Source organism: Cryptomeria japonica, chromosome 1 (genome assembly GCF_030272615.1).
Source record: "Cryptomeria japonica chromosome 1, Sugi_1.0, whole genome shotgun sequence".
In the NCBI taxonomy this organism is placed as follows: domain Eukaryota; kingdom Viridiplantae; phylum Streptophyta; class Pinopsida; order Cupressales; family Cupressaceae; genus Cryptomeria; species Cryptomeria japonica.
Window position 1 is genome coordinate 603,056,813 of NC_081405.1, and position 13,909 is coordinate 603,070,721.

A 13,909-nucleotide genomic window follows, 5' to 3' on the forward strand; every position below is an offset into this window, starting at 1 on the left:
CCGGTTTTGGAATTAACCAAGAAATGAGCAATGCTGTAAATGTAAATGTCTGTAATGTAAAACAAGTACTAATACCTTGTTGTAAGGATGTTTGTATCCTTATGTGTGAAGGTATAGATGTTGTATATTGTATGTTGTAGTATTATGTTGTATGTAGCATGTAGTATGTGATCTCCTCTTCAATGGTTGAATCCTTGTCTTGAATGCAACACTTAGCCTTGAATGGAGACTTGAAATGATCAATTGGTTGAAGGAATGCTTGAATGCTTGAGTATAGTTTCCACGCCTTTTCCATCATATCGAATGAAAGAGGAAAATGTAGTTTATATACTTGTCAATTAGGGCCGATAGACTGATTTTCCCGACCTTAGGCCAACTAGGAAAGTTTATTTTCCAAATTGCAAACAAAAAGACCCGAAGTCCAAAGGAGACAGGGCCCAAAATAGGACCCAGGGACCAGGGCGCTGGGCGCCATGGTCCTGGGGGACCAGGGCGCTAGGCGCTCTAGTCCCACCTCCCGGGACAGCAGGGTGCAAGGAGGTTCAGCCCAGGGTGCTTGAAAAATGCAGTTTTCAGTGTCGTAATCAGGTTTCGGGGTCTCCATTCAGGTTGCGTGTTGCGTCGCCATCATGAAGACCGAAATGCAGTCGAAATTGCAAGTGTCGCAATTTTAGGATGCTACATTTAGCCCCCACTTTAGCGGGAGTATAAGCGTACGCTCATACTTCCGGTAAAGTACAAGGAAACAACATTGAAAGACTTTCACCACGTCAAGGAGGCAAGACACACCAAGCCCCCAGTGGACTAAGGATCTTACGACTTCGATTGACAAAGTAAAAGGGAAGATCATGAGGGAGAACCATGACTGTCAGTAGTAAGGTTCCCTCACTATGAGTCATGCAAGAGAAATACCGAAAATTTTCAAGGCAAAGCTGAGTTCTCCAAGAAATTTTCATGTATCCTTAAGGGATAGACAGGGTGTATGCCCCCCTACGTTAAAGCGATCGCACACGCCTCAACGGGGGTGATTGCTTTAAGGTAGTGATACACATAAGAAATGAGAAAGGAAAGGAGCACGTTATCGCAAGGATTTAGCCCCCAAGTGTGAGATAAACCCAAGGATAATAGACACAAAACACAAAGCACGAGGTGACTTCGCTTTCCTCGGGGTCAGTATGCTGTATGATAATTCATGTATATATATCATATGTATGTATGCATAATTGTTCTTCATTCCCCAATCAAGGAAGGTCACCTAGAAGAAGGGAACACATGTGTCTTTTGAGTCAACATGAGAGAGACCAAAAGAGATCTCAATGCTTTGCATCGTCCTCAAGTAGACAACACCAAGGACAACAAATAGAAGAATGAGAATAACATATAGAAGAAGTAACACAAGAGAGGAGGAGAGAATCTGCTATGCTAATGTAACTAGTCTAGCACGTCATCTACCCCCCGATCTTGCTGATCAATGTTTCGGGAAGGCAGGGAACACGCTAGAGGAGGAACATTCAACACAGCAGATGGAGCTATCACAAGATCCAAACAAGGGCTATGTTCATGTTCCGAGCCACATTGTTCTTGTCTAGGAGCTAGGATAAGTGCTTTAGAAAATTTATTAGATAAATGGTTATCAATATCAACAAGTTCATATTCACTATCAGAAGCAAGAGAAGTAACATTTTCATCATGAATAACATTTTCATCTATAGCATCATCAAGATTTATAAAAATAGGGTCTTTAATTCGCACAGGATCAAGACCATCATGCATCTTATGTTTTGGAGATTTTGGAGAAAATGGAATAATGCTTGTTGAAGGTGTTTTTGGAGATTGCAAAGTTTGAGAAGCAGCTGCTTGAGCTCTAAGACGACGCTTTTGTCGGCGTTCACGTGCAGAACGATTTCGTCTAGTCTTAGTAGGAAGTGGAGAAGATTGAGGAGGAGGAATGTTCTCATCCTTATCACTTGGGTGTTTAGGTTGTGGTCTCTTAGGCTGGATAATAGGAGAAGAAGAAGGTCTCTTCTCTCTATAAAAAGAAGGAGGAGGGACTGCTCCATACAAAGGAGGAATATTTGGTTTAGGAAGAAGACCAAGTCCATCATGACGAGGAGGTATAGGTCTACTCTTAGAAGGTTGATTAGGCATAGACATAATCACATCCATGGGAACGGGTTGGGAATCTTCTTGAGGAAAGACATTAGTTTTATCTTTCAAAGGAAGAACTTCCTTCTCAAGAATAATAGGAATATCAAGTTTAGGTGTTCTAGGTTCACTTAGACATCAGTTTGCTTGAAAAATGCAGTTTTCAGTGTCGTAATCAGGTTTCGGGGTCTCCATTCAGGTTGCGTGTTGCGTCGCCATCGTGAAGACCGAAATGCAGTCAAAATTGCAAGTGTCGCAATTTTAGGACGCTACACATCTATAACACATAACACAGAGATTTTTACGTGTAAACCATGTAAGGGGAAAAACCATGGTGGGAAAACTTACCCACAATCAGATGATACTACTGCAGATAGTATGTGTATACAAATGGGGTCTACACATGCAGAAAGGCCAACCACCTAGAGCACATTTCTCAAATGGGAGTTGCAATGACTACTGTAGGATGGTTAAATCCTAGAATAATGTACTGCTCAAAATAGTATCTCCAATGCTGGATTCAATACCGGTTAAGCTCTGATAAACACCTTCAAACCTTCCTTGAACCTTCTCTATGGTCTGCTCATATGATCTTCAATATTCGCACATACCATGTTACAACCTTACATACCATAGCCATATCTCATCTCATAAATGAGATCTTACGTATATACAAAACCCAAGACCAAATGTATGTGTAGGTCGGCTCACTAAGAATATTAGAATAAAATCAATTACAAATAAGTTTTGATGCGATGTATCATGTTGGCTCAACACATTTACAACAATATTCAATCAATAAATCATCTCCATAACGCGTCGTGCTGATCTGAAATAGATAATGCATACCGGTCCATAACCTAGACCAATATGTTGATAACAACAAATATGTCAACCCGATTATACCAATAAACAAAACACCAAAACCAAGTATCTAAACCATTTCTTTGACATAATCAAGTGATCTCCAGATGATAACAAGTCATCATTAGTGTTGGTGAACCATATAACCTATCAGTGAACAATATACCGGTGACTGTGCATAAGTCACTGAACTTGTCAGTGAACAAAATGTGTTGGTTCAATAGTAAACCAATATAACCATAGTGCCAAATCAATAATGTAGATCTCCAGAAGGATAAGTGTTGACATCAATGAGAAAAATAATGCAACACATCCATAATACCAACAAAGGGGTCATATGGTGTCCTAAGGGGCCATATTGTGTCCTACGACCCCTTAGGACACCATATGACCCCTTAAGACACCAAATTGTGTTGTTATTGGTCATATGGTGTCCTAAGGGGTCATGGGACACCATATGACCCCTAAGGACAATATACGACCCCTTATGACACCATATGGTGTCGTTAGGGGTCATATGGTGTCCTAAGGGGTCATATTGTGTCTTACAACCCCTTAGGACACCATATGACCCCTTATGACACCATATTAGGTCGTTATGGGTCCTATGGTGTCCTAAGGGGTCATATTATGTCCTACAACCCCTTAGGACACCATATGACCCCTTAAGACACCATATTGGGTCGTTATGGGTCCTATGGTGTCCTAAGGGGTGATATTATGTCCTATGACCCATTAGGATACCATATGACCCCTTAAGACACCAAATTGTGTTGTTATGGGTCATATTGTATCCTAATGGGTGATATAGTGTCATATGACCCCTTTAAGACACCATATGACCCTTTACGACTCTATACAGTGTCGTTATGGGTCATATGACCCCTTATGACGCCATATGGTGTCGTTAGGGGTCCTATGGTATCCTAAGGGGTCTTATTGTGTCCTACGACCCCTTACGACACCATATGATCCCTTAAGACACCAAATTGGGTGGTTATGGGTCATATGGTGTCCTAAGGGGTCATGGGGCACCATATGACCCTTGAGGATAATATACAACCCCTTATGACACCATATGTTGTCGTTAGGGGTCATATGGTATCCTAAGGGGTCATATTGTGTCCTATGACCCCTTAGGACACCATATGACCCCTTATGACACCATATTGGGTTGTTATGGGTCCTATGGTGTCCTAAGAGGTCATATTGTGTCCTACGACCCTTTACGATACCATATGACACCTTAAGACACTATATTGGGTTGTTATGGCTCTTATGGTGTCCTAAGGGGTCATATTGTGTCCTACGACCCCTTAAGACACCAAATTGTGTTGTTATGTGTCATATTGTATCCTAAGGGGTCATGGGACACCATATGACCCCTACAAACATCATACAACCCCTTATGACACTTTATGGTCTTATTAGGGGGGATATGATGTTGTAAGGGGTCATATTGTGTCCTACGACCCCTTAGGACACCATATGACCCCTTATGACATGATATTGGGTCGTTATGGGTCCTATAGTGTCCTAAGGGGTCATATTGTGTCCTACGACCCCTTAGGACACCATATGACCCCTTAAGACACCATATTGGGTTGTTATAGGTTCTATTGTGTTCTAAGGGGTCATATTGTGTCCTATGACCCCTTAGGACACCATATGACCCCTTAAGACACCAAATTGTGTTGTTATGGGTCGTATTATGTCCTAATAGGTCATATTATATCATATAACCCCTTTAAGACACCATATGACCCCTTAGGACACAATATGACCCTTTACAACTCTATACGGTGTCGTTATGGCTCATATGACCCCTTATGACATCATATGGTGTCGTTAGGGGTCCTATGGTGGCCTAAGGGGTCTCTCCCTCTCCCCACTCCCCCCTCTCTCCCCTAATCTCTCTCTCTCTTTCTCCCTGTTCTCTCTCTCTCTCTCTCTCTCTCTCTCTCTCAAATATGATTAATACAATTAGATATCGGATTTGATCAGATATCCGATTTTTGTCATTGCCATTAATGTAGCAATAGTAACAAAAAAAGGCGGCGACAGGAAATTTTTTTGGGACCGATTTTATCAGATATCCAATTTTTGTAAATAAAAAAGAGCCTTGTAGGCCATTTTGTGGATTCCAATGGCCCACATTCTGCATATTTTGTTTTATGTCGATGATCACGGGTTTTCATATAGATTGAGACAATTTTTTGCTTTTGAGAGATTCTTAAAGTCAAATCTTACATTGTTAATCATTTAGGAGCATCTTTGTGGAGGTAAATGGGGAGTAGTAGTTGTCGGGAGTTTAAACGCAAAAGAAAACTTTCAAATGACCAAATTGAAGTGTATAGAGAAAGAGATAGAGAAGGTCATAGGAGGAGAAGACAAGGAATGTTAAATATTGCTAATGTTGCTTCAAGTGAAGATGAAATTGAATTTGAAAATATGTCACAAGTTATTGAAAATGAAAATGTAGATTTTGAAAGTGAGAATTTTATAAATGTTGAAAATATTGAAAGTGATTATGAAAATGCTCAACATGTGGAAAATTTTGACATAGGAGGTGAACATGTGGAAAATTTTGACATTGGAGGTGAACATGTGGAAAATTTTGACATTGGAGGTGAAAATGTGGAAAACTTTGACATTGAAGGTGGAATTGCTCAACCAAGTGAACAATATGTAACACCTGATTACTTTAGAATTGAAGACCCTCTAATGGATGAAATACAAATTCTGAATCCAAGACCTTCAAGAACCCCAAAATGGTTACTTGAAATTGACGAGAATATTATTGCGAATCTTGAACGCAAGAGGTCAACAAGAACCGTTTAGTTGTAGGCTACACAACTTTTCGACCAAAAATTTATCAATAAGATATTGACCGAGCAATGCCAACTCTTTGTTCAATTGATTAAGATAATAAAGATGAGACCATTGCTAAACAAATTGAAGATTCGTATGAACAAGAAGATGGAGATAAATTCTATTATTGCCAAAAATCTATTTGACGCTCTCAATTCTGTTGGAAAGAATACCAAAGAAAGAGATAAGAGAGCCGCTCGAAGAGTGATTACAACCTCCTTAGTAAGCCATCAATTGAAGAAGTCTCATCAAATGAGACAAACTTGTGTTGATTTTAACATAAACCATAAAACTTTGGATAGAGCACTTGCACGAAGACAAAGACTTGACGATCCACTTCAACAAGATACATGGGCTTTTGGTGGAAGGCTTCCACGTGTTGATAGAAAGTTGACTGACAATGTGAAGGAGGAGATTCAAAAATTTTGGCACTCTAATTCTAGAGTGTCATCCAATGTAAAGGATGCTTTGAAATTAAGAATCGGCAATTGAGACCACACACCACATCCCAAATATTTCTTGGAATCAAGCCAAACAAAGTTGTACAAAAAAAATTGTGAAGTACATCCAACTTTACAAATATCACAAAGGGCCTTTGAATCTTTGAAGCCATTTTATTGTGTTTCTCTTAAGATTCATAATACTTGTTGTTGCAAGTACCATGTGGAGTTTTCAATGTACCATGAACTTTTATGTCATATTCATTCTACGATGCATACTAATGAGATGCTGTAGGATTGTGGTGCAATTCTATGTCTGAGATCATCAAGAGACTTGCAAGATCTATTTTTATGCCCTAGAGATGATGGCTTATATTTCCATAGAAATGATTGTTTGAATGAGAAGTGCTTAGAATGTGGTGGGCTGTCAAAGTTTGTTTGATGTTTTCATGAGGATAGCAAACACGAGTTTGGAAAGAATTATGTTGATAAGAAAAGATATGAGATAGTGAAATATACTTTGAAGAGTGGAGGTGAAGGTTCTAGATGCGAAGTAGTCTCAAGAGAAGTGAGTATTGCTAATTTTATTTTGGATTTTAAGGAAAATATTTTCTACAAGTATGCAAGGCACACCCACAGGTCTCGGTGGTTGGATCAACAGTTCAGGATGTGTAAGAACTCTTTCCCGATTGGCACTATTGTATCCGTGGTTGATTTTGCAAAGAACTATACATTGCAACCACAGAATGAGGTACAGTCTCAGTACTACAATTCAATCCAGATTGTTATTTTTGTTCACATTACATATAGACATGCTCTTGATAGTACAGAATAGGACAAGAAGATAATCAGGGAGTATCATTTTTATATGAGTGATGATAGATCACACTCCTCCGAGTGTGTGCAACATTCTTTCGAGAATTTTTTTGAGTTATTGCATAAGAAAGATATTCCAATTGATCAACATATCATATGGTCAGATAACTATACGGGTCAATTCAAGAATGCTCATATGTTTTATTGGTTGAGTAGAATGCATGTAGAGAGGCGTATATCTCATATTTGGTGTTTTTTTGAGGCAACGCATGGGAAGGGGGAGCATGATGGAGCAGGTGCATGTTTTAAGAGAGCTCTAGTTAAGGAGCGATTGAGGATTTCAGGTGCAAATTTCTTTGATGCACGTTCTATTGTTGATTGGTGTAGTTCAGCATTGTCACATGGAGGTACTCTTGAATCAACAGTGACCATATTCTTTTGGTTGGTTGAGAAGGGCACAGTGGGAGATAGATTGGATTGTCAAACAATTAAAGATTCTTCAAAGAGCCATTTATTTCTCAGCTCAGATGCAAGTACATGGACCATTTGGACATGAGCGTTGGCTTGTTTTTGTCAGAGTTGTGTTCAGTGTGATTGGGATCAGTGTGAGTCAAGTGAGTGGGTTGATATGTGGGTTCCCCAATATCTAACTCCTTTATCTCAAACAATATCCTTGTCAAATGATGACATGGAAAGTTCACTTGAGTATGACCGTCTATCAGATCGTGTACAACCAGAACATGTTTTTGCAGTTGTTGCACTGCAAGGGAATGAAGAGAGATCAGAATATTGCTTGGCATGATGTGTACAATGAAAACAAAAGCTAACACAACCAGTGACAGATGATGACCGGTTCACATATCCCGCAGGTTCAGTTGTTGTTGTGGGAACTTGGTTGTGAACATACATGATTAGAAAGAATGGCATACCTGCATTTGAAGACTATGAGAGACACAAAACCATTATAATGTATTCACACCTCATTATAGCTACAAATATCAAGTTGTTGAAGCATCAAGCAAAACCGAAGACCAAAGAGCTATGGACAGTGACTACTGTTGATCATGAAGCAATAGTAGAAACTCTTAAGCAAAGAGATAACCCTTCAGGCATACTTGAGTAGTAGGTCTTTAATGGTGCCTTATTTTTTTATCATGCATTTCATTTCAAACAATGATCATTAAACCTTAATGTTCAAGTTTGTTACGTGTATATTAAGGATGTGTTCAAAATGCGGGTCTATTGATGAACGTTTTGTTTTGGCAACACGGTTTTTGCATGCACATAGAGGGTACACTCAATATAATTGGAAGGGACATATTTTTGCAACACGACTTATTATCTTGCATTTGATGAGCTTTACAATTTTTTTTATTAGACAACACTATTTAACAATTTTTAATGATATAATTATCGCAAAACCTTTATGCTCATGCAGGTCTTTTTTGACGATATACAACAGTATCACATTACGATTTTTGCGTCAGCATAGTGGGTTTTGTTGATATAATTCGAAGGGACGTATTTTTGTGGTATATATTCCCACCTTTTCATTTATTATCATGCATTTCAGTTGAAGTGATTATCATAAAGCCTTTATATTCATCCATGCATTTTATGTGTAGACTAACAATTCTTAAAAATATAGGTTCATGCTAGATTATTCGCCGTTGACAAGACCCTCTCTTGGTGATGGTAGATATTCCTTTGTGCATTAATAAGATTAAATTTTGTGCATAAACACTAAGTCAAGTGAATGTATTGCTATTTATAAATGACCATATCTACCATCGTCTTCAACCATGCAGATAAATGCAGTGAGAAGGGCTTTAATCAACATGTGTCTTTCTTCAAAGTTATGCTTGTATACTTTGCAGAGAAAATGGTAAGTTTCGTAATTATACAATCTTGTACGTCTTAAAAATGTTTCAAATGATCTATTTATAATTTGACAAAATAATTTGTATTAAGTGTTATAATTTGTTTCTTGTAGCACATTCATTCCACATAAAAAGGTTACTTATTTTGGTCTTCATTTATATGCAGGCATTGATGTACGTAAGTTTTTCTCTTAGGACATGATAAGGATGTTTGATGCAGATGAAGTGGGATGTTGTATTTGTATACAGATGTGAATTGATCTAACTTTTTTATGATGATATACAATGTCCATGAGCAAATTGGTTTAGTTATATTGATGATATACAATGTATCTGTACATGAGTACATTGGTGTAGTTGTATTGATAATGAAAAAAAATCATGTTTGCATATCCCTTCATGGTAATTATGTGTATACAATACATGGAAATAGTGACGATCATTATGTGTCTACAGTGTAATGCTTGTTTATCTATATTTTTCATTGAATGAGACTGACGATTTTTTTGCCAACTTTGCAAAAAACTTTGCCCTAATAAAACTTAAGAGAAACTTGAAAAATGAGATATACTTTTGTAGGGACCCTTCTCATAGATCCGTAGGTTCAAATGGATCATTCGCAGGTGCCACGGATTCGAAGTTAGGGCCCGTCAAAGTTTGACAATTTTTAGCACTTAGGGTGCTCAAGGGACGAAGCCGATAGGGTATGACCCCGAGCGTTCGACCAAGGGGGGGGGCAAAATAGAAGAATGAATAGAGTAATAATGCCTAACTAGACATGTCGGAGCTGACTTCGAGCTCACAGGAAGGATACCAAATGTCATTGGACAATGTTTCCGCCTGGAGATGATTGATCTCTCACACAACAACCTTACCAGAAATATCCCCATTGAACTCACAAGCTTCCATTCACTGGCCTTCTACCTCGATTTCTCACACAATTCATTCACAGGAAGATTGCCTTCACTAGGAGTATGCAACATGTTCAAGCCATAGATATCTCTGCCAATAAACTCTCAGGACCCATCCCTACCGATATTGGCAGTTGCGTGGGACTGCAATACCTGAACCTTACGAAAAACAAATTAAATGGAAGAGTGCCAACATCAATAGGACAACTCAAAAGCCTTGAGGTCATTGATTTGTCCTTCAATAAACTATGAGGCCCAGTGCCACACTCTATTGCAAACCTCACTATGCTCAGCCTTCTGAATTTCTCCTACAACAACTTGAGTGGATCAGTTCCCGATCAAGGAGCTTTCAGAATGCTAAGCGCAACATCATTTTTGGGAAATCCTGGATTATGTGCAGCATCGGGCTGGTTGAATTTACCAAATTGCACAAGCTCTGCTCGGATCCATTCAAATGGATTTAACAGGAAGGTTATCATGGTTATTTCAATTAGCACAGTATTGGCATTGTATTGCATTTTGGGCGCAAGCTACATCTTCTTTAGAAAGACCAAAAGAGCACCATTCAAAAATAGTTTGCCGGGAAGAGGTTTCATGCGAATTTCTAGCGAGCATCTTCACAGAGCAATAGAAGGATTTAGTGCCGCTAATTTGCTAGGGACAGGTAGCTTCGGGTCGGTTTACCGAGGACTTCTATCTGATAACACATTGGTGGCTGTTAAGGTATTCGATCGGGACCCTCCAAATTCTTACAAGAATTTCTACGAAGAATGCAGAATAATGAGCAAAATCAGACACCAGAATCTTGTCAAGGTCTTGTCCTGTTGCTCAACATCAGGATTCAGGGCTCTGGTACTTCAATTCATGTCAAAGGGAAGCCTCGATCAACAGCTACATCAGGATTGCAGATTGAGTTTAAAGATGAGATTGAACATCGCACTGGATGTGGCACACGCAATGGCATATTTACACAATGATTTTTCTCCTCCCATTGTTCACTGTGACTTGAAACCCTCAAATGTTTTAATGGATGAGAACATGACAGCGCATGTGGTTGATTTTGGGGTTGCCCATCTAATGACTTCCACGGTTTCTGCAAGAAGCAGCACGTCTAAGTTGAAGGGAACAGTAGGCTACCCTGCTCCAGGTAAATATATTTCTGAGCAATATGGATTTCAAGCTTGTACTAGATTTTTTTTAATTTGTAGCTTTACTTTGTCCATAATACATTATGGAATTGTTGTTAATAAGAACAATAAATTCTCTGAGCTACTATAGAATATGGATTTGTTGATAACTTATGCTTCTCTAGCATGCAGCTAGATTAATTTAGTTAATAGTTTATATTGTTTATTCATGCAAATAAAACTCTAGCATGTATTAATGCTTAATTATTTTAAGTTTTGTTTTTTTGTATGAGTTTTCTTTTAGTAAATAAAGCATGTTGTGCATGCACTTATTGTATTCTTAATTTAGGGAGTAGTTTGTTTTTTTAGTTTGAGAGCTTTAGTAGCTTTCCATGCAATGCTAGGAATATATTTAGAACTACAGTTATTATTAATTCTTCTAGGCTGCAAATTCTTTTTTTTTTTTTTTTGATCAATAAAAGGCCGAAGCCGCATTTTATTTCTTTTGTAAAATTTTTTACAACTCCATTCAGTGTGGGCACCGGTAGGAAAGAATGGAGCTAAGAAAACCTCCGGTCTAGCCCAGATCCCTTAAGGGATCAGATATCAGAGCAACTGAAAAATTTTTACAATTCCTCATCTGAGGGAGATGACTGTCTTAATAAGACATTTTAAGTTTCTTTTTGTGCATAAAATCTCGCACCACTCTCTGGATGTACCTGTCTTCATAAAAAAGGAGAAACCACTAATACTCCGAGCTTTAACTTTAGGACCTGAATCCCGCATCTGCAAAAACCTTATTGCAACAAACTTTGCCAAACTATTAGTAGCATAGTAATCATGATAATATGAAAAAATCCTTCAATGAATAATAGCATCTTTTCTATTTTATGTAAGAGGATTGTAGCCTGGATAACCCTTAGCTTGAAACCATTTTCACCTTTTAGGATTCAATTTAAGAGATTATCCAGGCTACAATTCTGCCTACACTAATGGAAAGGGTCCATTTCTTAATCACTTTTAACACAGCATACATCTGATACTCCATAGCAAAAATAAATTCATATGCCTATGTATGCACATATAAATGTCAATATGCGAGATTATCATGGAGTCTGCCAGGATCATGATTCTAAACAAAAGTTCACAGTGAAAAATATGGCTGGATATAGGAGTAAAACAACCAAAATAACAAAGGATCTGTACAGAGGCAATAGGACCTACTACAGATCTGAAACAATGATTGAGACTGGGCTGATCACAACTGCCCTTCACAAAACCACTAAAAGAAAACCATTCCATTAATTCGCAGAAGATAGTAGAGACCCGAGTGAACCCCACCCGATATAGAAAAGTCCAATACCACAGCTTATACCACTAAAACTGCACCAGGAACCAGTGCAATCTGTCCCCAAAATAAAAACAGGGCAAATATCAATCACAACCGAAGCAATGAATCAATAATATCAAAAAACAAAGCCAGAATCCTTAGCATGAATACACATAGCCTGGCAGACACCAATTGTCATAAGAAGATATCATATCTGCCAAATTGAAGACTACACCCGAGCTGCCAGAGCATACTAATCACAGATACCCTGCAGTGGAGTGTAAACCTGCATGTGCCAAAACATGAATAACCGGCACCAACCAAACTCCTATCAATACTCCTGAAACACCCCTTTACCCACAAACAAGGACAGGAGAGGAGAGGATGATACATGCATATGTGAAGGTTTGAATAAGGATATCGTTGAGTTCGTTTTTGAGCATATATACACAAACTCATATATATATATAGTATCTGTATATATATATATGTATATTTGTGTGTGTGTAATAGTATGAATATCTATTTACACCCACCCACATACACATACACACACACACACACACACACACATATATATATATATATATATATATATATATATATATATATATATATATATATATATATATATATATATGTATATTTGTTAGATTGTATATATATTCATATATATGCAACATCACTGATAACTAAAACCAAGAAAAGTCCCATACCACTGCTTTACCATTATACATGCAACAGCAACCAGTTCTAACTGTCCCCGATATAACACAGGGCTATCAGTCGGTGCAAAGAATCCAGAATGTCAGACAATAAAGATCTAGAAAACCATAGCTTGAATACACCTGGCACGGCAGACTTAATAATTGTCATAAAAGTCATCAAATCTGCCAATGCAGACAATACCCACGCTGCCCAGGGCGTTCTAAACACAGTTAACATGCATTGGAGGGGAGACCAGCATGTGCCAGAACAAGAATAACCGATAACAACCAAACACCTTGCAATACTCCCGAAACACCCCTTTTCAGGTGAGGAGAGAATGATACTAGCTTATATGAGTTAGTTTTTGTACATGTATACACAAACTCATATATATATAATATTTGAATTTATATATATGTGTATATGTGAGAGTGTAAGTGAATGAGTATCTATTTACACCCACACACATACACACACACACATATATATATATATATATATGAGTATGTATATATATATGTTTATCAATATGATTGTATATATATACATGTATCTATATATATGGAAATATATATATATATATATTTGTATTAATATGAGTCTACAAATATATACATATATATATATATATATGTGATCATATATATATATATATATATCTGTATATATAACAATAAATATTTGTCTGAAGCTTAGACTACAAAAATGTTGTAATAAGGATGCCCTGACCGCAATTCCTAGGATATATACAAGAGGGCCAAGGAGAGGACTTGGAGAGGAGTGAAGTGAGATGTTGACATGGTCAGTGCCAAAGAAT

At 37.9% G+C, this 13,909-nt stretch overlaps 1 protein-coding gene across 1 annotated transcript; it reads left to right on the forward strand.

Moving 5' to 3' along the window:
- Window positions 1–9,881: 9,881 nt before the first annotated feature.
- LOC131858164 (putative receptor-like protein kinase At3g47110) lies at window positions 9,882–13,369 on the forward strand. Its single transcript, XM_059211256.1, has 2 exons — window positions 9,882–11,074; window positions 13,287–13,369. The coding sequence occupies exons 1-2, from the start codon at window positions 10,213–10,215 to the stop codon at window positions 13,367–13,369; spliced, it is 945 nt and encodes a 314-aa protein (XP_059067239.1). The 5' UTR covers window positions 9,882–10,212.
- Window positions 13,370–13,909: the final 540 nt, after the last annotated feature.

What these genes read in the sequence shown, in the direction of transcription:
- LOC131858164 (XM_059211256.1), top strand. Translation starts at nt 10,213, where the DNA reads ATGCTCAGCCTTCTGAATTTCTCCTACAACAACTTGAGTGGATCAGTT. An exon ending in AGTAGGCTACCCTGCTCCAG is followed by an intron (nt 11,075 to 13,286) that starts GTAAATATATTT and finishes CTGCCAATGCAG; the next exon opens with ACAATACCCACGCTGCCCAG.